The sequence below is a fragment of the Cydia pomonella genome, chromosome 23, assembly GCF_033807575.1.
Source record: "Cydia pomonella isolate Wapato2018A chromosome 23, ilCydPomo1, whole genome shotgun sequence".
In the NCBI taxonomy this organism is placed as follows: domain Eukaryota; kingdom Metazoa; phylum Arthropoda; class Insecta; order Lepidoptera; family Tortricidae; genus Cydia; species Cydia pomonella.
The window spans coordinates 8350732-8375139 of NC_084725.1; the positions used below are offsets into that span (position 1 = coordinate 8350732).

The window sequence follows — 24408 nt, forward strand, 5'->3', positions numbered from 1 at the left end:
ATATAATTATTATGGTTTTGGAATAGTCTCCGCTAAAGAGTAATTAATAGTAAAAGAGGTATAAAGTCTATGAAAAATTTACTCGAATGTGACAGTTCAAATAAATATCGCTGTAAGGCCCCGTACCTGACCGTCTAACATGAGTCGCGTTCTCGCGCGTGAGTCCATACTAAGCCGCGCAAGATGTATTAGACCGCAGGCCAGGAGCATATATTGCCTTACGTCATCGCCTCCCGGCTGATAATCTTATTTTGTCAGATGATAGTTTAGATGCTATCATGAATTAATATTTTATTAAACTTGGCATATTGTCAGTCCCTTCTCTCTATGTTTTCGAGGTCGGCAAGTATGTGAGGAGAAACCCGCATGAGTTCCATGTGGTAAAGGTAAATTCCGCAAGGGAAAAGCCGGCGCTGGCTGTCCCCGCGCATAGGCTTACAAAAACTGGTCTCTTGGTGTAATAGGTGCTAAGATTTATAATAAAATACTCGAGGCAATCAGAACCGTACTTAGATTCTGCTTTTGTTCGTAAACTTAAGAATTATTACATAATAAAGGCCTACTATTCGGTAAATGAGTTCCTGGATGAATGAAATACGTCCAAATCCCCGTTACCATATCAAACATGTTCTTTAATAGTTTATTCTGCTAAATGTCTTTATTCTAATGTAATTGTGATTATTTATATTGTGCCTAATTGTAAGTAGTTAATTTGAATTATGTTTTATTATTTTCCTAATACATTAGAATTTTAAAATCGTTGACATTAATATTTACGTGAATTTGAATAATTAATTGACATTGTATTTTAATTTATAATATTTTTGTAATTAATTATGCCTAAATTGTACTAAATGTGAGAGTCAGGTGATGACATGAACATGTAAAAAATACGCGCCGTTTATTGAAACGCCTGATAGAATGTTACATGCAAAGTTTCATGATTTTGTCATCACTATCATAAAAAAGTAAAGCGCTCATGCGACTAGTTGACGTTCTTTCTTTATTTTTTATTTTTTTAAGTCACAATAACTAACATCTAAACTATCATCTGACAAAGTATCAAACGGGAGGCGATGGCTTATTTTTTTTTACGTGTTTCGGTAGTTGTCATTCCTCAACCCACCAACGGAGCGGCAGCTGACGTTCTTGAGGGTTCATCATACAAAGCCATTAACCATTACAATAGTTATCGGCCGGGAGGCGATTGGTCATGGAAATCTGTTCCAGGCTCCCGGTCTACATGGAGTCGCGCGGGATAACGCAACTCATGCTGCCCAGTCAGATCACTACATAACATATGGCGCCGTATAGCGTCATCTCGTTTGGCTGTCAAGCTGGGGGACACGATTTTTCAAAACGCAAGTCCGCCTAAGCTAACTTACCACCAACTGGAACAGAACAGAGTGAGGTAGTGTCATTATAAACGCAATATTTTCAAAGAATTTAGACATTAATTAAGACATTGCCACACTTAGTCTAGAATTATTTATTCCTAGTCGCTTTCCTCTACAAACCGGGAAAACGCTGGGACCGTCGTAGCGCTACGAAAACGTTAGCAGGGAATGTGTTAAATATACGTCCTTGACATCCAGAGGGCTGAAAGTGGCCTCACATCAAACGAGTTAAACCGAAAGGGAGTAACACTTCAACTTCGACCCGCAGTCGGCAGTTCGTCCCCGTGACGAACCCTTCATATTTCATGACCCTTCAAGGGTTTTTATGGGAGCTTAATGTCAGGGGATGATTTATGTTTGATGAGTGAACTAAGAACTAGGAAGTTTAGCTGTGAAAAGGTAATAATTGATCCAAAATTATATCAAGAATAGATTAAGCCCCTTAAAGCTCTTTCCCACTGGACATTCCGTTTTTTGCGGGTACGCGCGTACGGTTTTCTGCAGAGTCCTGTACCCTTAGTGTACATTTATTCGATAGCGAAACGTGACGTATGCGTTTGCGTTAAGTCTTATTTTGTATGGTATTTTGAGTTTCCAAAACATCCCGCTTGGCGCGCTGTTTCTAAATCCCATGCAAAATGAGTCTTAACGCAAACGCGTACGTCACGTTTCGCTATCGAATAAATTTACACTAGGGGTACCGTTTTCGTAGCAAACAGAATGCTCGTGTAAACGTTTCTATAGTATTAGCACGTATGTGACTCAAACGGGATCCTGCACAAAACCGTACCCGCAAAAAAATGGGTACTTTACAGTTTTGAGCCCTTATTTATAAAAATGTATGTAGTATCTATTCTTAATCTCGTTTGTGAAAAAGAGAGATAAACGATTAATGGCTTACTTGTAGCGCGCTTATTAAGACCCTTAGTACCTATGGACTAACCAGGCATGTGCCTGGACAAACTAATCAACACTTTCAGTAATAAGTTCAGTCAAAGAGAATTTGAAGTAGACTTTATAGCCACAGTAAATTTACTGCCATCTTCAGACACATGATTAAAACTTTTAGAACGCCATTTGACTTTGATCCTTATTCTTCCATGGATTTGTGTTAAATTTGTTAAATATCAAAAAGTGGCGCCATCTTACCGGGCACAACCCAAAGCTTGTGGCGCCATCAGAATAAGGATCAAAGTAAAATGGCGTTCTAAAAGTTTTAATCGTGTGGCGAAAGATGGCAGTAAATTTACTGTGACTACAAAATTTTCTTTGACAATCCACCTCTATTTGAAATTTTCTTTGGTTCAGTATAGAGAGCGTGCATAAAGTATAGTGTATGGGGGCAGCACAGGAGACGTCAGATTTTTGGCGCGACATGTAAATGTGAAGAATGTGAATGTGTAAAATCAACAAACGTCACAAAAAAGTCAATAAAAACGTACTGATCACATTCGATCACTATACGAGTAAAGTAACGAATACGAATGTCAAATGCGCCCTTTTTAGGGTTCCGTAGCCAAATGGCAAAAAACGGAACCCTTATAGATTCGTCATGTCCGTCTGTCTGTCCGATTCTGTCACAGCCACTTTTTTCCGAAACTATAAGAGCTGTACTGTTCAAACTTGGTAAGTAGATGTATTCTATGAACCGCATTAGGATGTTTACACAAAAATAGAAAAAAAACAATAAATTTTGGGGGTTCCCCATACTTAGAACTGAAACTCAAAAAATCTTTTTTCATCAAACCCATACGTGTGGGGTATCTATGGATAGGTCTTCAAAAATGATATTGAGGTTTCTGATATCATTTTTTTCTAAAATGAATAGTTTGCGCGAGAGACACTTCCAAAGTGGTAAAATGTGTGTCCCCCCCCCCCGTAACTTCTAAAATAACAGAATGAAAAATCTAAAAAAAATATATGATATACATTGCCATGTAAACTTCCACCGAAAATTGGTTTGAACGAGATCTAGTAAGTAGTTTTTTTTTAATACGTCATGAAATTAAAAAAAATTTTTTTTTTTCATCATACCCATGCGTGTGGGGTATCTATGGATAGGTCTTCAAAAATGATATTAATGTTTCTAATATATTTTTTTTCTAAACTGAATAGTTTGCGTGAGAGAACTTTCCAAAGTGAAAAAAAGTGTGTCCCCCCCCCCTGTAACTTCTAAAATAACAGAATGAAAAATCTAAAAAAAATATATGATATACATTACCATGCAAACTTCCACCGAAAATTGTTTTGAACGAGATCTAGTGAGTAGTTTTTTTTTTAATACGTCATGAAATTAAAAAATTTTTTTTTTTTTCATCATACCCATACGTGTGGGGTATCTATGGATAGGTCTTCAAAAATGATATTAATGTTTCTAATATATTTTTTTTCTAAACTGAATAGTTTGCGTGAGAGAACTTTCCAAAGTGAAAAAAAGTGTGTCCCCCCCCCTGTAACTTCTAAAATAACAGAATGAAAAATCTAAAAAAAATATATGATATACATTACCATGCAAACTTCCACCGAAAATTGTTTTGAACGAGATCTAGTGAGTAGTTTTTTTTTTAATACGTCATAAAATTTAAAAAAAAAATTTTCATCAAACATATACGTGTAAGGTATCTATGGATAGGTCTTCAAAAATGATATTTAGGTTCCTAATATAATTTTTTTCTAAACTGAATAGTTTGCGCGAGAGACACTTCCAAAGTGGTAAAATGTGTGTCCAAAGTGGTAAAATGTTGAACAAGATCTAGTAAGAAGATTTTTTTTTAATACGTCTTAAATTGTACGGAACCCTTCATGCGCGAGTCCGACTCGCACTTGGCCGCTTTTTATTATTATTTATATTAACGACCTTCCTAAAATATTCAATGAACCATGTGTCATGTTTGCTGACGACTGTTCGCTATTATTCTCGTGCACTAATGAAAAAAGCCTTTGCGAAAAGCTTAATAACATTATGTCAGACGCTGCATGTTGGATGAACGACCACAACCTAGAAATAAACTTTACTAAAACTAAGATTATGCAGTTCAGACCTCGCCAGAAATTAGAATTAAATATAAATTTTTCTTTCAATAATACTCATATAGATTGCGTTCCCACGTTCTCCTTACTCGGAATAAATATAGATACCAATATAGACTGGAAAGATCACATACAAAAATAAAAACCAAGTTGAGCCAATTTGTATACGCCCTACGAGAGCTTAAAAAGGCAACCAATATCCAGACAGCAATGACAGCATACTATTCCTTTGCTCATGCATGGCTTTCATATGGTGTGACGTTGTGGGGGAACAGTCCCAACGTACAAGAAATATTTATTTTGCAAAAGAAATGCGTCCGAATAATTAAAAACTTTAAGCAAAACGGCAGTTGTAAGCCCCACTTTCAAAGTCTCAGAATTTTAACTTTAGCAGGTATTTACTTACTGGAATCGTGTAAGTTCGTAAAAAAATATCCCGAACTCTACACAACTCTTGGAGATGGGCCTCTTCGATATGAATCGCGCTACAAAAATAATTTGCGTCAAACATCATCAAAATTAATGATGCATAGAAATGGGCCTTATTCAATGTCAATACAGATCTTTAACAAATTACCTACTGATATAAAAAAGTGGCTGTGACAGAATCGGACAGACAGACGGACATGACGAATCTATAAGGGTTCCGTTTTTTGCCATTTGGCTACGGAACCCTAAAAATGAGCACAACACTAATAAGTTTATTAAAAGATTAAAATCATATTTAATAGAAAAGTCCTTTTATAGTGTAAATGAATACCTAAATTTACCCATTACTTTTTGATTTTAATGATCTCGTTTTCAAATATGTCCGCCTCTCATTCCAAAGTTTATTATGCTGATTTTATTATTATATCTCCTTGGATTTCACGGGCCTATAAATCCCGGTCTTTTGATAGGCTTGCGTGGGGATATAGATCCAACACGTAGAGGCCTCTTGGAGAGCTTTAATGTCATGTAGAACGCCTGCTGCTGGTTATTATTATTATTATTATTATTTTGTTATTTTTCATTAATTTTGTTATTTATTTAATTTTATTGATTATTTATTTTTCCAATGCAGTGTAACTAGACTATAATATCATTTTTATTTTATTTTTATTTGTATTTTCTTTTGTCGATCATTTTTTTTTATGAAATACTTTTATGGAATGTTTATTAAATTATGGAATAGTTCAAATTGTAATTATATTTTAATAGCCATTATATACGATAAGATTAAAATTAGTTTCATGTAGTCCATAAGGTTTTGCTGCGCCCTATCAGGGTCCACGTACTGTACACCTAGCATTAAGTTGTATGTGTTTTGTACTTGGTTGCAAATAAATAAATTGAAATTGAATACGTAAACCAAAAATACCGAAATGGCGTTGCGTCAAATTGCCGATACGTCAATGTAATTTTTTAAATGTTTGAGTAGATTAGTAGTGAGTAGATTTTATTTATTTCCTATCATATAGTTAGTAGATGTCATTTATTGTTTATTTTGAATCAAAAATTAATATTTATCGGTTATTGACAAACCGAAATCAACGATCAGCACTGTTTGTTTTAAGCTAGTCACATTATTTCTACGTTTGACATTTGTAGTTGTCATTTTAGTCTACGGAATAAAAAAACAGACTTTACGTAGTAAAACTTCTGTAAGTTTGTCACATCAAGTTAAATGAATTGATTTGAATATTATTGCCTAATAAAATGTGGTTGGTTTACATTTTGTTCAATACACTACAGTACATCATACCTGTAGTCTTTTTTTTATTGTTGAATTTTTGATTATTAAGTGCAATTTATGGTAATTAAAATTTACCATGTGTTTGATTATTGATCTCACCTACGACTCCTATGAATCTGACTAGCAATAAAGCAAAATAAATGAAAAAAACATGGTGTTTTTTGAAACTTTCGAAATTTCTCGAGATACTCGAGAAATTCAAAAAATTCTGATCGAGAATTCCCGTGCCTCGAGATACGTTTTTGTTTGAACAAACGTCACTAAAACACTGACATCTAATTTATGTCGTATCTTTAGCAAATGTTTGGCGTATCTTAATGCCGGCTGTACACACTCGTCGAGACTCCCCGAGACAGGCCGAGAACGAGTGTTTAAATACTGCTCCCTTCTCGTCTCGTCCCGCGCCATTCCGATTGGATCTGAATCGGAGCGGTGCCGAGACTCTGTGTGAGAGGCTCTCGACGAGTGTGTACAGCCCGCATGAAGTTCGAATCGGGCCATAGGATTCAAAAATATTCTCTAACAGCTTAACAAAAAGAGATAAGTCTGTTTATATAGAACTTCGTTGTCGTTCGACATTTTTTACGAAATAAAACCTTATTGTATAGATTCAAGGTTTCATTTCGGCTTTCAAAATTCAAAATCGAGCACATGTCGCACTTTACAAGAACAGCGACGCTGTGGCTAATACTTATGATCGAAAACTATACAGATTTATCTATATTTGGCAAAGTACTCCAAGGTCTAATGGTGCCGCCCGTAAGACGTAATGAAATTGTCATAGTCAACACTACAAAGAAAACAAAAAATTTGATTTTTCAGATTTAGGTACTAGCTCTATGTAGGTACTGCTAAAATGAAACACCAAAAATTCTCATGAATGTTAATTCATATTTAATAAATAAATACATTTTCATTTTTTAAATAAAACTATTGTAAGTGACTTAGTTGTATCAACTCTCAACAACATATCATACAACATAATAAGTGGCGCAGTACGCACCCTAATACTAGCTATATATAACACATTATAACTAAAGGATATATATTACGTGTACTCTTCAATATACATACAGATTAAGGAATAAGTTAGTGAGTTCTATGTTACAGAAAAAAAACTAAAGCTAAAAACTAAAATTATATTATGAGACTATCTGTGTACAAAATAATGGTAAACCACAGACTGGGAAGTAATTCTAAATTATTTTTCAAGTACAAGTGAACACAAGAATATTACATCTTTGGCGTCAAGCGAAATTTACAGGAGTTATCCAACTCTTCTACTAATTATTGACGATGTATTCTAAGTACAAACAATAAGAAAACAGGAGCGGTGACCCATTTACATTGCTTTTAGGTGTATTTGCGTGAGATAACTATTTTGTCTGCTATATAAATAAAAGATATGATAGTAGATTCAAGCAAATAACGCATTTTTAAATTATAATAAGTAAAGTAATTTTACTAATTTTATTTGCTGCATTTGCAATCATAATTTGTGTACGCACTTAGAATACATATCAATTAAATCAAAATCTACTACAAACCTATGGAAAAACGCATTTCGCTTGAAATACGTCCACAAACGCTTAAAATTCTTGTTTCACTGAGAAACTTTACAATTACGTTTTAAATGTCAATTTTTATATTATATTGTTAAATTTAAGCATAACATGTTCCTTTTACTAATACATTTACTTAAGGATCATGATCATATACCGACCTCATCCAAATAAAAACATCTCAAAGAATCAATTAAGAAAATAAAAAACAACACTTCCAAAATTGATCATCACAAAACAAAAAACTAACAAAAACAATGAAAACCTAACCTAATCACAAAGATAAGTCAAAAATCTGTAAACATATTAGCAAAGGGAAAAATTACACGCATGAAGAAACTCTTCATCAATTCCTTTCAGTTGTCATGCATTACATTTGTTTATTATATCTTATTACATACACACTTTCGCTCGTGAGATTTTATACCAAACATCATACCATCAGGTTAAATTGAATGAAACACAATGTACAATAAAAAGAGTTCTTAACATGTCTGTTTATGTAGGTAAGTATTTTCGTTATTATATTATTTTTTATATTACGTCGGTGACAATCAACAAACAACAACGGCCCGCCTGATGCTAAGCCGCCACCGTAGCGTAGGTAAAGAGGTGTTATTATATTAATCATCACATCATTAGAAGGATGATTAAGGTTTCCTTGGGATCTTAACAATGACCAGTTGTGCACCGTCCTCCGTTTCCTGCAGTCTTGACTATATCGTCGGTACAATTTTATTCTTTGCCATAATATTTCAAAATGAAATTTACACAATAACGTGTCAAGAACTCTTCTTGTAGATTCTCTCAAACATTCACAAACTGTAAATGATAATTTGAAATGCATGTTGCATGATACATTAAGTGGAATATGTGGTTCATCAAATTTATTCGATTTGGAAAAAGCTATCCAATACAGATATAGAAAATGAACACGTTTCTAACGACTTTAAGATATACTGAAATACCTACGTTTCATGTTTATTCTCGATACTGATTCTAAAAGATTTAACATGCGAGAAAAATGAAGTATGTCCCGCCTACTAAAACACATTTCACCATTTTTAGTATTAGCTAAAAATCGTTCCACATTTTAGTATTTAGCTAAAATCTCAATTTATTTACCCCATCCTATCTAGCGTATCAAACAGTAGAAACAATTCTACTAACCGTTACAAAGTCAACAGTGGCTAATTTAGTTATAACATTTAGGTATTTTGGCCGGTCCGTTTTAAAACACTCACATTTAGGAAGAATATCTTTCAAAACGGCTAGGATTCCTGACTTTTTAGATACAAATACTTTTCGTTTCCGGTATAAAAACCTTGGGCCATTGGCGCTTATGACGTGAAGTGGAAAAAGCGCTACTGTCCTTAGGTTTCTGTTTGTACCTACATGACGACACAGATTGTCACTATCAAATTACACATACATTGATTTATTTATTGCTTGACGCTATCACGATAAGTTTATAATAAAATGCATCTTTTTTTAGTTTGAAGTAATAACGGTAAGCACGAACAATTTCATAGATTGACCAGCCATTATACCTATCTCTATATGGCACGCGCATATTGTTGTCTTGCCGATGATACCGGCGGTCAATGCCACTGAGCGAGCGGGACGGTAATATAATTATGCGTGTGCGATTGAGATAGAAAATGGCGCGTCAATGTCCGAAATTCTTCGTATCTATCGTCCTTACTTTAGTACGAATCACAAGCAGTTTATCAGTCGTGACCACATTTTCTCCAACTCTTTATACTAAAGACCGGCCGGTTAATTAATTTAAATTGGTTATTTAAATACAATAAGTTATATTTAATGGTAAAATCCAAGGAACAGGTAACAACAGGTCTTGCAAGTATGAAATTGAAAAGCAGCCTTTAGGTTTCCAGTCACAAAAACAATCGAAATATCTACGTTTGGAAGATTTATTTATATTTAAACTCTTATTTACCTAAATGGGTATATAATAATTTTTAAATAGCTTTATTATGGACACTCGATCGAAATGCATTTGAGACTAGTCGGAATCGAGTTTTTTTTTAACGGACAATTGGGACTGAATCATATATTTTTTAGAAATTTTCTCAAATTACCTATAAACGCTAAAATCCATCAACAATAGTTAATAAATTCGTATTTTGTAACTATAAATATAATTCTGTTTAAACTGTGATGTTTCTAATGTTATTGCTTTTCGTGCACAAATAAATTGTCTGTGAAACTACACATTGCTATTGCATTGTCTATTCCAAACGTATGTACAATTATCCTAAAGAAAAAGATTCCATATAGGGTCCCCAGCAAGCTCGGTTCTCCATACAAACGTAGTTACGCTCTCGTTTTAACCCAACTAGCTAGATTGCTCTGTAACTTGGTACTTACAATAGGATAAGGTATATCTAGTCCTGAAATTAGTTTATGTAACTTCAGATACCATAGTTAAAACAATACAGCGAATTTAAGTTTTTCACACAAAACTTGTCTTTGTTTCTATTTCGTTTGTTTTATAAACTGGAGTTATATAAACTAATTACAGAACTAGATATACCTCATGTCATTGTATGTGCAAAGTTTCATTACAATCCAATACGTAGTTTTAAAATGAGAACGAAACTCCGTTTGTATGAACGAAATTCGGCAGAGCTTGCCGGGGACTCTTAAGATCGCTAAGTTAAATTCTTTAAAGTAATCTTAATACTTTCTGAATGGTAACATGTATTGAAAAATATGATAATGTCAATATTCGAATATTCGTTTATGTCAAATTTGACTGAAAAGTCAATGCTGTACCTTGCATTCTTAGTTTTAGTTCTCTCATTTATATCAAATATTCAAAAACGTCTACGTTTCAACATTTATATCATCCTGGTAAGTTAAAAATATATATATATATATATATATATATATATATTTTTTTTTTTTTTTTTGTAACCAACCAGTATGATAAAAAAACATACACCAACGTTACCAACATCTAAAACAACACACTACATGCAAAACATGGACCCATATACTTTCGATAGTTCCACCACACTTGCAAAATGTAGGTAAATATTCCAAATCCGTGAATTCTATATGTAAAATCATGTGTTTTCTCCTGTAATTGTCACTGCAAGAAAATGTTAATGTGTCATACCAGTCTGACAATCGTTGCATTTATTTATATTGTCAAATTAGGTTTCAATGTCGTATTCTTATTTCAAAAAGTAAATTCGAGTAGCCGTGTATTACATTGGCACTTCGAAAACCCCTACCATTAATGTCCCTTAACCTTTTACCCTGGTTTAAAGTGACCCAGCGACTTCTATCATCCAAATTAAAAAGAAGATGGCACTAAGAAAAAACTACATTCATCCAAACTACGTTACGTTCTAAAACGTAAACGATTTGGAATGCATTCGAAATTTAAAATGAACCAATCAATGGAAAGAGTTCCAAATTCGAAATGAAGGGTTAGCGCGCGGCGCTGTGATTGGCTACCTCGGTGCCGCTGCGATTGGCTTACACCTCGGTGCTCTTGCCGACGTGGCCCGACTTGTCGAGGACGCCCGACGCGCTCAGTTTTCGAGTTCGGCTGGGGAATATTCCGCTGAAAAGACGTCCTGGAAAGATAATTTATGAATCATTTTTAATATTCCTCGGTAAAATCGACTTCATTTCGCACGCGTATGTATTTACCTGGCGAGCGTTGGTCGGGGGGATGCCGGGGCGAGGTGGCGTGCAGGGCGCTGCGGGACCCGTGCTGGAACGACACCGACATGCCCGAGTCCAGGGAGCCCACGGAGCCGCGCCGCTGCAGCCGCTCTGCTGCCATTGCCACTGTAATATAAAGGTTTTCTTTAATGTGTAAAACTTTATTTAAAAAGTAATCTTGTGGTGTATGAAATGTCGAGGCCACGGAGCTGTCGTGATATATCAGATCAGGGGACTAAATAAAAAGCGTATATTTTTGATCTAGGGGTAGTTAGTATATAGCCGCCATCAGATATATCGGAGCGGCCAAGGTGTTCACAAATATTTGAGCAGATAGATGAGTTTAGATATTTTTAACCACTTCCGCCGCCCCGGTATATCTGATAGCAGCTGTACAGGCCCTAATGTTTACCTAATAAATTACAACTTTTATTTTTCCTTTTAAAATAAATCAGTATGTAATGTATCACTGCTTTGTTTTTATTCAAAACTTTGCACTTACTGACGCGACATAACAACTGTTGCAAAAAAATTACTGACTTATGTTAGTTAAGGCTGAATATGTATAAATAATACTAAACTGATAATGAAACTGATAAGTGGTCCTTACATCTTTGCAATAAGGTTTACAAATAATCAGTCGAACGGCAACTACTGTACTGACCTTTTACCACATTAGTATGTGGGGGCAGGTTTTGCGAGTAAAGCCGGGCAAGATAGAGTCGGGGGCAAGATGTACTGTACTTACCTGGGTCATTGATGTCGACAAGTGAGTTAGAAAGCACGTTGCGCTTGATGATGCTGGTGGGCGGCGGGTTCTGCGCGTGCCGCGCCGGGGCCGCCGGCGCCGGGCACGACGGCGGCGGCGGGACCACCACGCTGGCAAATTATCATTCACTTGTAGATTGGAATTTGAAAATTAACCCAAAATACCAAGCGATATTATTCAAATGTAAAGTTCAAATTATGAATTTCAAAAATGTGAAATAGAACAATACACTTTCGTACGTCTTTTAAAATAAAATTATTTAATTTTAATCGAGAGGGATAAACAATGTTATCTCCTAACGACATTCAGTCCATGGCGACAAGTTACTTTTAATAATATAACACCGATCTCGTTTCGCTTCATTCATCCTTCGTTTAGAGCAAAGATCAGATCACAATAAATACATTCGAACTATATACATACCCGTGCACGTGGACGTGATCCATGCATTGTTGATGATCGATCTCGACATCAGCTACGCCGCTGTCTCTGTTTTCCATCACTGAAAACAATAGTACATTGTAGGAGAGGCCAGAAAACCGCTTAAAGATGGACTTTTGCGTTGCCGGCCGAGGCATTTCATAGTGCTTTTCACGACTACTGCGAGGAAATAAGAAAACATTTGCATAACTATAAGTACTTTAAATTGGCGAGAGGACAATTGTTGAAAGAAGTACCATAAATAACCTCATTTTATTTTTGATGGAAAAAGTTGCGCCAAAAAAAGACCTATTACCATCACCAATGACAGATGATGATAACAATGATCACGAATGACAGATGATGATAACAATGAAACATTGTAGTAGTGGTGGTTCAGGTGCTACAGCTATTGCCTACTTTCCAGCTTGGTTTTAGACCAACTATTACCACATCCGATACATGGAGGGCTTTGGAGGAGGCCTTCACCTGTGGAGTCGGGGTTCTTAAATAATTTAAATTTTTGAAATTGTATTTACAATGTATTAATTCAATAAATAAAAGGCTTTTTATTTTATTTATTACCACATTTCCGAACAATGCCGTGAAAAATTACGCCTTTAAGTTAAGTACAAAAATGATACAAATTAGAGATATATGGTAATTATTCCGTATTTGGCATAACCAGCAAGTTTACCAATGTTCCTATCGGCCGAATTATTCGGTTAAAGTCCTGGTATTTTTAAATTATGTTTGTCTTGTTGCAACACTATAAAATTTAAGCCCCCTCCAGAACTTTTTAAGTACTCTCAGTCTCTCATCCATCATGATTACGGTTACGTTTTCCATTTGTCATTTCAGTAAAAGAGATAAGACATGTTGGATCCATATAATGTTTTTATTATTTAGAGAGTGTGGAATATTTGTGTGCTTTTGACCTGTTTGTTTCTAGAGAATTGGCCAGCAAGCGATTCATCTTTAGCTGCTAATATAACTGAAGCGTTTTCATATGGTTTATCAGAATGATACAGAGGTACCGAATAATTCGGCCAAATATTCGGTTCGATAAGATCTGAACCGAAAATTCGTATTCGGCCCATCTCTAATATAAATCTATAGATTTATGGATTTTATAGAACAATTTCGCCTCCATCCTATGGACTATAAGTATTATGAAACCCAGCGCACTGCGGAGTAAAATTTGTGCGGACGTCGGCCGGCAGCCATCCAGTGACGCAGTTTTGTTCGCGGTCATGTAATCTCCATTAAACGCGGCGCAAGCGGCGATTTTCGATGTGGGTTATTTACTCGAGTTGAGACTAGAATGGCAAAACGTGTGGATATTTCACCGGTATGCGCGTACTGGAAAATCACGTTTTCAATTCTTTTGCGATTTTAAAACCGTACCGCAACGCAGTGCGCGCCTAGTATAACGCTATATATTATTATTTCCAATGCCGATGCACTAAGCTATGTGGTACCGCCTTCCTATCGCGAAAATTGAAACTCATCATCGTTACATGTCTACTTCGCCTACTTTCACTTACTAGTGCCGTATGGCACACATCTGTGGGGAAACTCAAGTTTTTTATTTTGTGTTACGAGGACTTAGTCCGGAACAAACTACAAGTACTAACCTTGTCTGTTATTATTCCCCTGCCGTCCCTTCCCGCGATTGAGCTCGCCCTCAATCCGCATGGCTTCCATATCGTCCATCTCGGCCACGCTCTCGCGCAGGTCCTCGGCGAACTTGCAGCGGTCGTGCTCGTTGCGCGCGTTGAACGTGGCCAGGCGCCGCCCGTCCACGCGCCGGGACAGGCGGATGCCGAACGGGTAGTCTGTGGAAAAGTGCATATACGATTAGAGTATATGCAGAAAGAGAAGAGTCGTGGAACATAAAGGAATCAATACATTATATAACTTTTCTCTTCCCACACAGATTTCAGGGATAGAAAACAAGAGAAATGCTGAGATAATTATTCCAATCACCACAAAGGCGCAAAATGGGTCAAAAGCGATAAATTCGCAGGGTATTGAAAATCTTCGCATAATTATAAATATGGTATTCCTAAGATCAAAGATCATCCAAGAATACGTTTGCCAGATTTGAGCTATAGTGAAGTATAAAAGGGCCTTAAAATAATTCAAACAAACAAGGTTAAGTTATTCTATCATTACCTCAACAATCTCAACATACATACATACATAATCACGCCTATTTCCCGGAGGGGTAGGCAGAGACCACGGATTTCCACTTGCTACGATCCTGACATATCTCTTTCGCTTCCTTCACTTTCATGACATTCCTCATACACACTCGTCGATTTAGGGTGCTCTTGACCTGGCCTTTCTTCAGGATTTCCTCGATTTGATCAGAGAAAGTCCGCCGAGGTCTAACCCTTCCAGTTCCCTCTTCTACCTCATTGAGATACAATTATGAAATTGTGACGTTGACGAAACGATTGTCACGTGGTATTATTTTAATAAGATCCATGGAATAGAGTATAGGTACAAACATACCTGTAAAGTTAAATAATCTAACGATAACTACATACGATCCATATCATACTCACGTGGCACGGAGAACAGATTGACGCTCATGCCGCAGAGAGGGAAGGACTGGCGGAAGGTGTACGTGACCGAGGACTTCTTCTTGCTGAAGATCTTCGTTATCACCAGCAGGTCGTTGAAGAGGAATACCTGAAATGGGCAAGTTTTATTATTTGTGGAGGTATAGTAGTAGTAAGAAGTAACAAGAATGAAGTGGAGAGACACTAATGTGACTCGTGGCGCCAAATCTCGTAAAAGTAGATAGCATCACTATACCTTACAAAACAAAGTCGCCCGCCGCGTCTGTCTGTATGATCGCAATAAACTCAAAAACTATTGAATGGATTTTCATGCAGTTTTCACTTAAGTATCATTAGAATGATTCTTGAAAAAGGTTTTGTTGTATAATTTGTTGAGGTTTCGAATAACCCGTGCAAAGCCGAACGCGTCGCTAGTATAAAATAAAACATCGAGTGACGAACCTAATGGTTGGCGGAAGTTTTTGGCTGTTGGTTGCAGTGCCATTGGTTGAATAAATGAACTAAACGAAGAAGGTTTTATTATCAATACGTATAGGTCCTCGAGCAATAATATAATAGAGTCGGTCCAAGCTAATTGTGTATGGCATTTTAAATGACAAAGTATAGCACGAGAGTTCTCGTCGTTTTTCGTTAGAACTTGAGAATTAATGTCGAAAGATCCAACGTTTCGTTATTTAAAAACCAATCAGACTGGTGCGAAGATACCTACTCATTAATTTTGGAACATTGGATTCTCGACAATAATTGTTCGTAAGTATATCATCGAGGTATTACATAACTATTACAAAAGTAATGTAAGAATACTGACCTCTCTCTGGTGCACGCCCGGACGCTCCTTCTTGTGAATGTCGGGTATCTCGTAGAGCCGGCAGTAGCACACGAGCCGGCGGTGCGGCAAGGCCAGGTGAGGCTTCTTGCCCACGATGGTCGCCTGCACTTTCATCACCTAGAACAGAAATATTCGTTTGGGGTTAGAGCATTTCAGCAGTCTGTTTTAACAAGGAATAGCAATTCGATTCATCTGTCATATTTTGTCGGAACGCGCAAAAATAATGAACCGCGACGTTAACAATCGCATAAGCTCGTTAGAATAAATTAAATAACAATCCTCTTCAAACTTCATACTTATCTATTGCATTGTAATTTAAGTCATCAAATAGCCTACAATGACAGAAATTCAATCGATTACCATAAATGAAGAAGTCAGATGAAATGAAGAGTGTATACGGCGTTCTCTAACACTAAGCTTGAATAAAAATCTGTTATTCAATTAAATGTTTACCCGCCGTTTAGACCTGTCTTTTCAATACTTTTTTACTATATATGGAAATAGTCCCTCGCACTACCTAGTTAACAAAATCTTAAATACTAAAGATTGTAACTAGACTTAAGAAATCATATTTTTTGTTAAATTGAAATGATCATTTTTTTTATAAAGTAGAATGCAGTTAGCATTTCACTGTCAATCTCTCCACAATTGATTATGCTGCGTAATAAGTTACTAACGAAGTCGTCGAGTGACTTTTTTGCAAATTGACGAATCTCAACATTGTGTTTTCTACATAAAGTCCTTAGTCCTTTTATAGATACCAGCTAGCATATCACGGTTGATATCTTCGCCTTCGATGCCTCGCAAGTTTCGAATGAAGTCATCCACCAAGAGGCTGATTGACTAAACTCAACCTTGTGCCCACTACATAAAGTCCTTACCACGCTCTAAACTCGCTTGACTTCACCCGTTCATAGATACCAGCTAGCATATCACGGTCAATATCTTCGCAATCGTCGATGCCTCGAAAGTTTCGAACGAAGTCATCCACCAAGAGGCTGACTGATTAAACTTAACCTTATGTCCATTACATAAAGTCTTTACCTGCGTCACATGATCGCTGCCCGGTCTAAACTCACTTGACTTCACCCGTTCATAGATGCCAGCTAGCATATCACGGTCGATATCTTCGCAATCGTCGATGCCTCGCAAGTTTCGAACGAAGTCATCCACCATGAGGCTGACTGACTAAACTCAACCTTATGTCCGTTACATTAAGTCCTTACCTGCGTCACATGATCGCTGCCCGGTCTAAACTCGCTTGACTTCACCCGTTCATAGATGCCAGCTAGCATATCACGGTCGATGTCACCACAATCGTCGATGCCTCGTAGGTTCCGAACGAAGTCGTCGAGTGACATGCGCGCTTCTGGCTTCAGGTTGGGAGTGTGAAGATCGGTGTTCAGCATGATGATTGCGAAGGCTAGCACGAAGATCTGTGGAACGAAAATGTTGCTTAGATTTTTCAAGGTTAAAACATGCCTAATTAACAATAATTTTATTATGATTTCTCATATTCTTGCAGACTATACGGAGAATAATACTTCTTTTGTATATAAGGATTTAAGGTGGTATTCCACCTGTCCAATTTATTTGTCCAATGTGCATTGCGTCTTACTCTCTCATTAAGCTTAATGTGAGACGCAAATACTAATTGCACCAAGATATTGGACCATCCTAAGACAGGGATTGACAAAGTTTTGAAGAGGCCAACCACCGTAGAAATCAACAGTTTTAGGTATCCCAAAGAGCCGCTAATCTCCATTGTGTTAATGTTTTGTGTTACATGCCAACAACGAATAGGCAACATTTTGCTTGCCTATTCGTTTGTTCAACAACTTGCTTCTACTTGCCCCTTCGAGGTGCAGCTAAGACCCATTTCTTGAACGGCATTAACTAGAATCTTTAGTCATCTACCATCGTCCATACCGTTAACGGCCATCAACGGACTTACTGGACGGAATATTTAATATGTTTCCTCATACCGTGTCCTGCGTCCGCAGCCGCTGCACGAAGTCCGTGTTGCAGACGCAGTAGCGGCGCGCGAACGCCTCGACCAGCCTCTCGATCTTCTGCGCCTCGCCCGGCAGCCGGAAGTGCGCCTGGTAGCGGCGCAGCGCCACATCCACGGCCATGCCCGACAGGTCCAGCTCGTTTACGAAGCATCTGTAGATATAATAGTACATTATTGCAGAGGCCGGGAAAGAGCAATTCGTGGATGAGTTGCGATCCGACAAAGAAGAACAATTCACGAATTGCTGTTCCTGCCGAGGCATATATAGAGTTTTTCTCCAAACATGCGAGGAAATAAGGTAAAATAGTCATAATTTAAGCATCAACCAGCACTCAAATCGAACCTTCACATTAAAAACATCAAAAACAATTTCCCTTTTTAATAATTATTTAAACAAGTTAAAGGTACAATTTAATCAACTTATCCTGCCATTCAGTACCATTCAATATTTGTTCATTCAATACAATTGTGCAATATAAGCAGCATGTGCACGGATGAGATCCTTAAAAAAATATAAAAGTATAATTATAGTCTTTGATTTTATTAAGTAGTATTCGCACGATCATACACGACGGTCTTGTAAGAACGAGACAAGTAAGATCGTTTATCTTACTATCTCACTATCCTATAGCTTGAAATGATGCTGATCGGGTCATGTAGACGCAGCCCGCGGCTATATTAATTGGCTGTTTGCGTTTTTCTTCGAGGATAGTGTTTTTTAAAAGTAAAAAACATAACAGTTATAATTTCCCGTCCGCTAAAATACGACAATAATGGTTTAATGTTTTTTATTTGAGTTTTGACCAGAATGTAGACCTTCCCGTACTTTTTTGCTAAAATATGGTGAATACTTCCGAGCGTAGAAAACTAATGTTAGGTAGGTACCGGAACTTGTCTACTAAAGCCTAGTTTAGTTAGGACTTGTTAAAACAAAGCCTATTTGTAAGAAAGGAATAAAACATACATAAGGTTTGTAAAATTTTATGAAAAAAGTGGTTAAACCTCTCCGGGTACATCAGATCAGCTCCTATGGAGTTTTCATCTACATTAGGATCAAATCGAGTAGTGGTGAATTTTACTGATAAATGTAACTTACAGATAAATACTAAATATGATACCTAAATATTTTTGGAGTTTTATTAAGTCAAAATTTTCTGCAAATGAAATACCTTCTAACATGTACTTTAATGATAAATCCTCCTCCGAAGGCAATGTTATTTGTGATCTCTTTAACAATTATTTCAGTACTGTTTTTGTCTCTGGTTGTAATCAATCACGACTTCCTTCTCCTCAGCCTTCGTCCCCTTCTGTAGATATTGCTAGTATTAATATTACTGATGATTTAGTATACAAGCATTTAAAAAACTTATGTGTTAATAAGGGTGCAGGTTTTGATAACATTCATCCATTATTAGTTTCTAAACTTTACGTTGAGCTGGCGGCTCCCTTGGCTAAACTTTTCAGAAAGTCTCTCAGTGAAGGTATTGTCCCTAACGTCTGGAAGCAGGCTATCATTACACCGGTGCACAAAGGCGGTGATAAACATAATATTAAGCTTTATCGACCAATTTCGAAACTTTGCGTATTCGCTAAGGTTTTCGAAAAAATTGTAACGAATGAAATGACTGCTGTGGTCTCTCGACACATCTCTGTGCATCAACATGGTTTTTTCAAAGGTAGAAGCGTCGACACTAACCTAGTCACCTATACCGACCATATTATTAATGCTTTGGATGCCGGTTATCAAGTGGACGCCGTGTATACCGATTTCTCTAAATGCTTCGATAAAATAGATCATTCAATTTTACTTCAGAAGCTTTTCAGGATCGGTATACACGGTGACCTCTTTAGGTGGTTAAAGTCTTACATTAGTAATAGAAGTCGGGCGGTTGCACTCAAGGGCTATAGGTCGAAGTTTCTACCCGTTCCCTCAGGGGTTCCCCAGGGCTCTCACCTGGGGCCTTTTCTATTTGTCTTATATGTAAATGATATTGATACTATCTTTCAGTCTTCATCCCACATACTTTATGCAGACGACACAAAAATATATAAGACTATTAGGAATTATGATGATTGTGTTGCGTTACAATCCGATTTGTCACAATTTGAGGACTATTGTCAGCGAAATCACTTAATTATAAACGCTGAGAAATGCTACACTATCACATTTTCCCGTAAACATAATCCTATAACTTTCGATTATAAGTTAGCTGGTAGCAGTGTCTCACGGGTGTCGTCGATCCGAGATTTAGGGATTACTCTGGATGCTAAACTCTCCTTTGTTGAACACATAGATAATATTGTGGCGAGAGCATATAAAAAATTAGGAATGATTTTGCGTTTAAGTAAACCATTCAAAAGTACATTCACATTAAAAGTTTTGTATTATTCTTTCGTCCGTAGTATTTTGGAGTTCTTTGTGTTATTTGGAGCCCACATTTTGGCATTCATAAGTCACGACTTGAAAGGATTCAGAAATTTTTTTGTAAGTCCCTTGATTACAGAACCGGCCGCTATAACTGTGATTATTTTTCGTCAGCAGCTAGACATAGTCTCCCTCCATTGGAGAAAAGAAGAGCATATCTAGATGTTTTATTTTTATTTAAAATTATTAGAAATCACATAGATTCTAACCTTTTATTAGATAGCGTTTCCTTCAAAATCTCTCGTTTCCACTCACGTTCTAAACCCACATTTTCTATTTCCTCCTGTGGCACACAGTATGCTAAAAACTCTTTCTTTAGGCGCACTTGTTATTTGTATAATGAATCTCTTAACGATATAGATATTTTTGTTCATAGTTTGTCCGTATTCAAGAACAAAGTTCGGCAAATTTTGTTTTCTAGAAATTGATCAATTTGGTTCCAGTCATATTTTTCATACTTTTGTATGTTTTCTTAACTTACTTGCATGTAGTACACAACTAAACCGGTAATTTATAATTGCGTAATTTACATTTCTATGTAATAGTTTTCTTAGTAATGTAGGAAACTTTAGGCCTATTTTTAGTTCATTTACTCTAGACATATTTGTAAAAGGCTGTTTGTTTTCTAAATAAAAAAAAAAATAAAAAAAAAAATTGATACTCACTCTAACACAGCCATATTGAACTGGTTCTGCAGATTCCCAAGATATTCGCCAATCATCTGCTTGCTCAAGCCTTTTCTAGTAATAAGGAATCTTGCAACACCACGGGGGGAATTTTCCAGAAATCCCCGGGAGATGAGGTAAGCAATGCCTCGTTCGGGTTTCTTGTTGAACAGATTGAGTCCCACGCGGTATTGGCGCTTCCGGACCGTTTCTGAAACCTGGACAAAATGTTTTGTTTAGTAGTGTTTGTAGATTTTTAGACATTTAAGTTATTACCGTTCACAGGTACAGTTATGGATTTGAATCGTTGAGCCATTTAGGGTTTACTTTACATTGAAGATGTCATAGCGTTAGGTATTGCCAACCTAATTAGCTTTAACAAAGAAAATTTGAAATGGAGGTCTATTGTCAAAGAAAACTTTGTAGCCACGTAAATTTACTGCCATCTTTCATCACATGATTGAAACTTTTAGGACGCCATTTGACTTTGATCCTTATACTTTAGGAGGCTCGCACAGGGTGCCTGATGCGGTGCGCTGGTGCTGCTGGAAGTGTTGCTTTTGAATGTGCGCGTGGGGCTGTGTCTGGGTGTAGTGTGGACAGTACCTTGATCTGTGTGTCGTGCACGGGGCGGCAGCACTGCTGCGGCGCCTCGTAGTACGGCGGCGCGTCCTGCCGCTTCCACACGCCGTAGCTGTTCACCGGCTCGTACAGGGTGCCTGATGCGGTGCGCTGGTGCTGCTGGAAGTGTTGCTCTTGGATGTGCGCGTGGGGCTGTGTCTGGGTGTAGTGTGGACAGTACCTTGATCTGTGTGTCGTGCACGGGGCGGCAGCACTGCTGCGGCGCCTCGTAGTACGGCGGCGCGTCCTGCCGCTTCCACACGCCGTAGCTGTTCACCGGCTCGTACAGGGTGCCTGATGCGGTGCGCTGGTGCTGCTGGAAGTGTTGCTCTTGGATGTGCACGTGCGGCTCCTGGAAGGGTTGGCGCATTTTAAAACTAGGTTTCCACAAAGGAGTGTTTTAGATCCAAAAGTCTTAACTCTTTGAACGCAACGCCAATAGTGCGCGGCGCGTCATCGACAAGGTTGTCGGAATACACGCAGATTGATATTGGGTCAGCCACGTCACGCACGTCAATTGACGTCTTTGGCAGCAAAAGTTAATATAGATAAATAGGAAGTCTCTGCTGTCTTTTAAAACACTTACAGGAGCTCTTGGCTGGTACGGCTGGTGGTAGTGGTGGCGATGCTCCTGCGAGGAGGAAGATGATGATGATTGCACCGAGGACATGGAGCCGCCGCGGACGACGTTGGCGCCGCATTCGGCGCGCCGGAGGGAAACTGGGCTTTCGGCGCTGGAAATCAAGTTCAGAATTGTTAGTCTTTTTATGTAGATAAGTAAGAATAAAAAAAATTGTCTCTTTGTTAAATGAACTGCAGTATCTTAAAAAGCCTATTGGAAATAGTTAATTAGAACCCACTTAGAACGTCCCTAAACCGACTAAATAGGGCTTTAGGGTAGGAACTATCAGCCGTAAAAGTGCATGGCGATTTTATCAATGAATTCATTCACAATTTCTTCATGCAATTTCGCAGGTCACTGTACTTACTTAAGTGTGATACTGCTAGTACGTTTGGGCACGTCGGGTGGAAGTCGACGCGCGTTCGCTGCTTGTATGGCCGCTAGTTGTTGCTGCTGTCTTGCCGTCGGCGAGGACAGCGGTTTGCCGCCAGAGGACAGGAGGTTGCCGTAAATGGGACCTACAAGTTAAAAACAATCTGTTAGGATATAACATTTTGGATTTGGACCCTAATCATAGTGTTGGGTTCCTGCCGGTGAGTAAGGTTGCCAGAGAGCTCAACGAGGGTGTGGAGTGTTAGGGCCGGCAACGCACATGTAACTACTTTGGAATTGCAGGCGTACATAGGCTACGGAGACTGCTTACCGTCAGGCGGGCCCTATGCTTGTTTGCCACCGACGTAGTATAAAAAAAAAACCACGCACGTAGTCTCCTGTGTGAGACCTGCAGGTCGTGGCCTGCAGGCAGCGCCGCGCTCGGCAGGTTGACGAGCTGCAAGCCCCGATTATGCGTTAACTCGGTGAACCGCTCGCCACGGCTGTTATGCAGGGCCCTTAGTTTATATTATATACTTTTTTCTACTCGTCGCCTGTAATGCTTGAATTAAGATTTTGTATAGCAAAATATAATTGCGTACTTTTCATGTATAATCTCCCAACTTAAGTATAAAATTTCTTTCGATACACTGTAGTCAACTATAAAAAAAATACCAATCACGTGCGGCCGCGTTCCCATAGAACGGGGAACGTGCGGGCGGAGGCTGGCGCGTTTGTCTTTTTGTCTACTTAGAAACTTATCAACTTTCATTACTTATTGAGGTCTTATAGAAATAAAAAATATTTTTGTTTAAAAAGTTTTGTATACAATAGTGATATAATCAAGCTTTTCAATTTCGTACCTCACTTAGGCAACTCAGCAAGCTTCGTTGCTTAAACACAGTACTCGACTGAAAAGCTCTCTATTATATCACGATGTATAAAATACTATTGTTATGAATACTAATTCATTTTAGTTTTAGGCTCTTAGTATTACTTAATTTTAATTTTTAAGTTTGTTTTAAGTACTATCAATGCTATGGACCTATAAGATGTCTGAAAATAAACGCATTTTTTATATAGCATAAACTAGCATATTATAGCAAGAAAAACACTAATTATTATGCCTAGCAATGATATGTGGAAATCGTTAGGCATACGGAGTCCTCTAGTGTTCATTGCTGCATATTATATTTCTTTACTTTGGTCAATTCACAATGAAAATGTTAATAGAATATTAAAAATAATTTATAATTTCCATAGTCAATCCCCAAATCCATTTTTAAAACAAATATGTTTTAAGTTTTTAACTAATCCGACCATATGCGAATACTGAATGAATCGACCATATTTTGCGTATTTAATACGACAGTTTTAGGGTTCCGTACCCAAAGTGTAAAACGGGATCCCATTACTAAGACTCCGCTGTCCGTCCGTGTGTCCATCTGTCACCAGGCTGTATGTCATGAACCGTGATAGATACAAAGTTGAATTTTTTACAGAATGATGTATTTATGTTGCCGCTATAACAACAAATACTTGCACTTGTCCGGTTTTTATTTCTTAATGTCTTAGGGCAATGTTTGGGCTCTTTCATACTTATCGTTTCGATGCACAAAAGACGCTGGACAGAATCCTTCAACATAATACCACT

General features: G+C 37.5%; 1 protein-coding gene across 1 annotated transcript in view; it reads right to left on the bottom strand.

The window, feature by feature from the left end:
• Nucleotides 1-10640: 10640 nt before the first annotated feature.
• LOC133530592 (IQ motif and SEC7 domain-containing protein 1) overlaps nt 10641-24408 on the bottom strand; it is a 219134-nt gene continuing 205366 nt past the window's right edge. The window contains exons 11-24 of the mRNA XM_061868556.1: nt 22750-22900; nt 22347-22494; nt 21980-22112; nt 21746-21801; nt 21140-21357; nt 18021-18201; nt 17262-17471; nt 16015-16152; nt 15189-15315; nt 14253-14453; nt 12619-12697; nt 12175-12305; nt 11412-11552; nt 10641-11335 (exon numbers count right to left, since the gene is read on the bottom strand). Of these exons, the coding sequence (XP_061724540.1) occupies nt 11235-11335; nt 11412-11552; nt 12175-12305; nt 12619-12697; nt 14253-14453; nt 15189-15315; nt 16015-16152; nt 17262-17471; nt 18021-18201; nt 21140-21357; nt 21746-21801; nt 21980-22112; nt 22347-22494; nt 22750-22900 (2015 nt within the window). The 3' untranslated portion in view covers nt 10641-11234. The remainder of the gene's footprint in view (nt 11336-11411; nt 11553-12174; nt 12306-12618; nt 12698-14252; nt 14454-15188; nt 15316-16014; nt 16153-17261; nt 17472-18020; nt 18202-21139; nt 21358-21745; nt 21802-21979; nt 22113-22346; nt 22495-22749; nt 22901-24408) is intronic.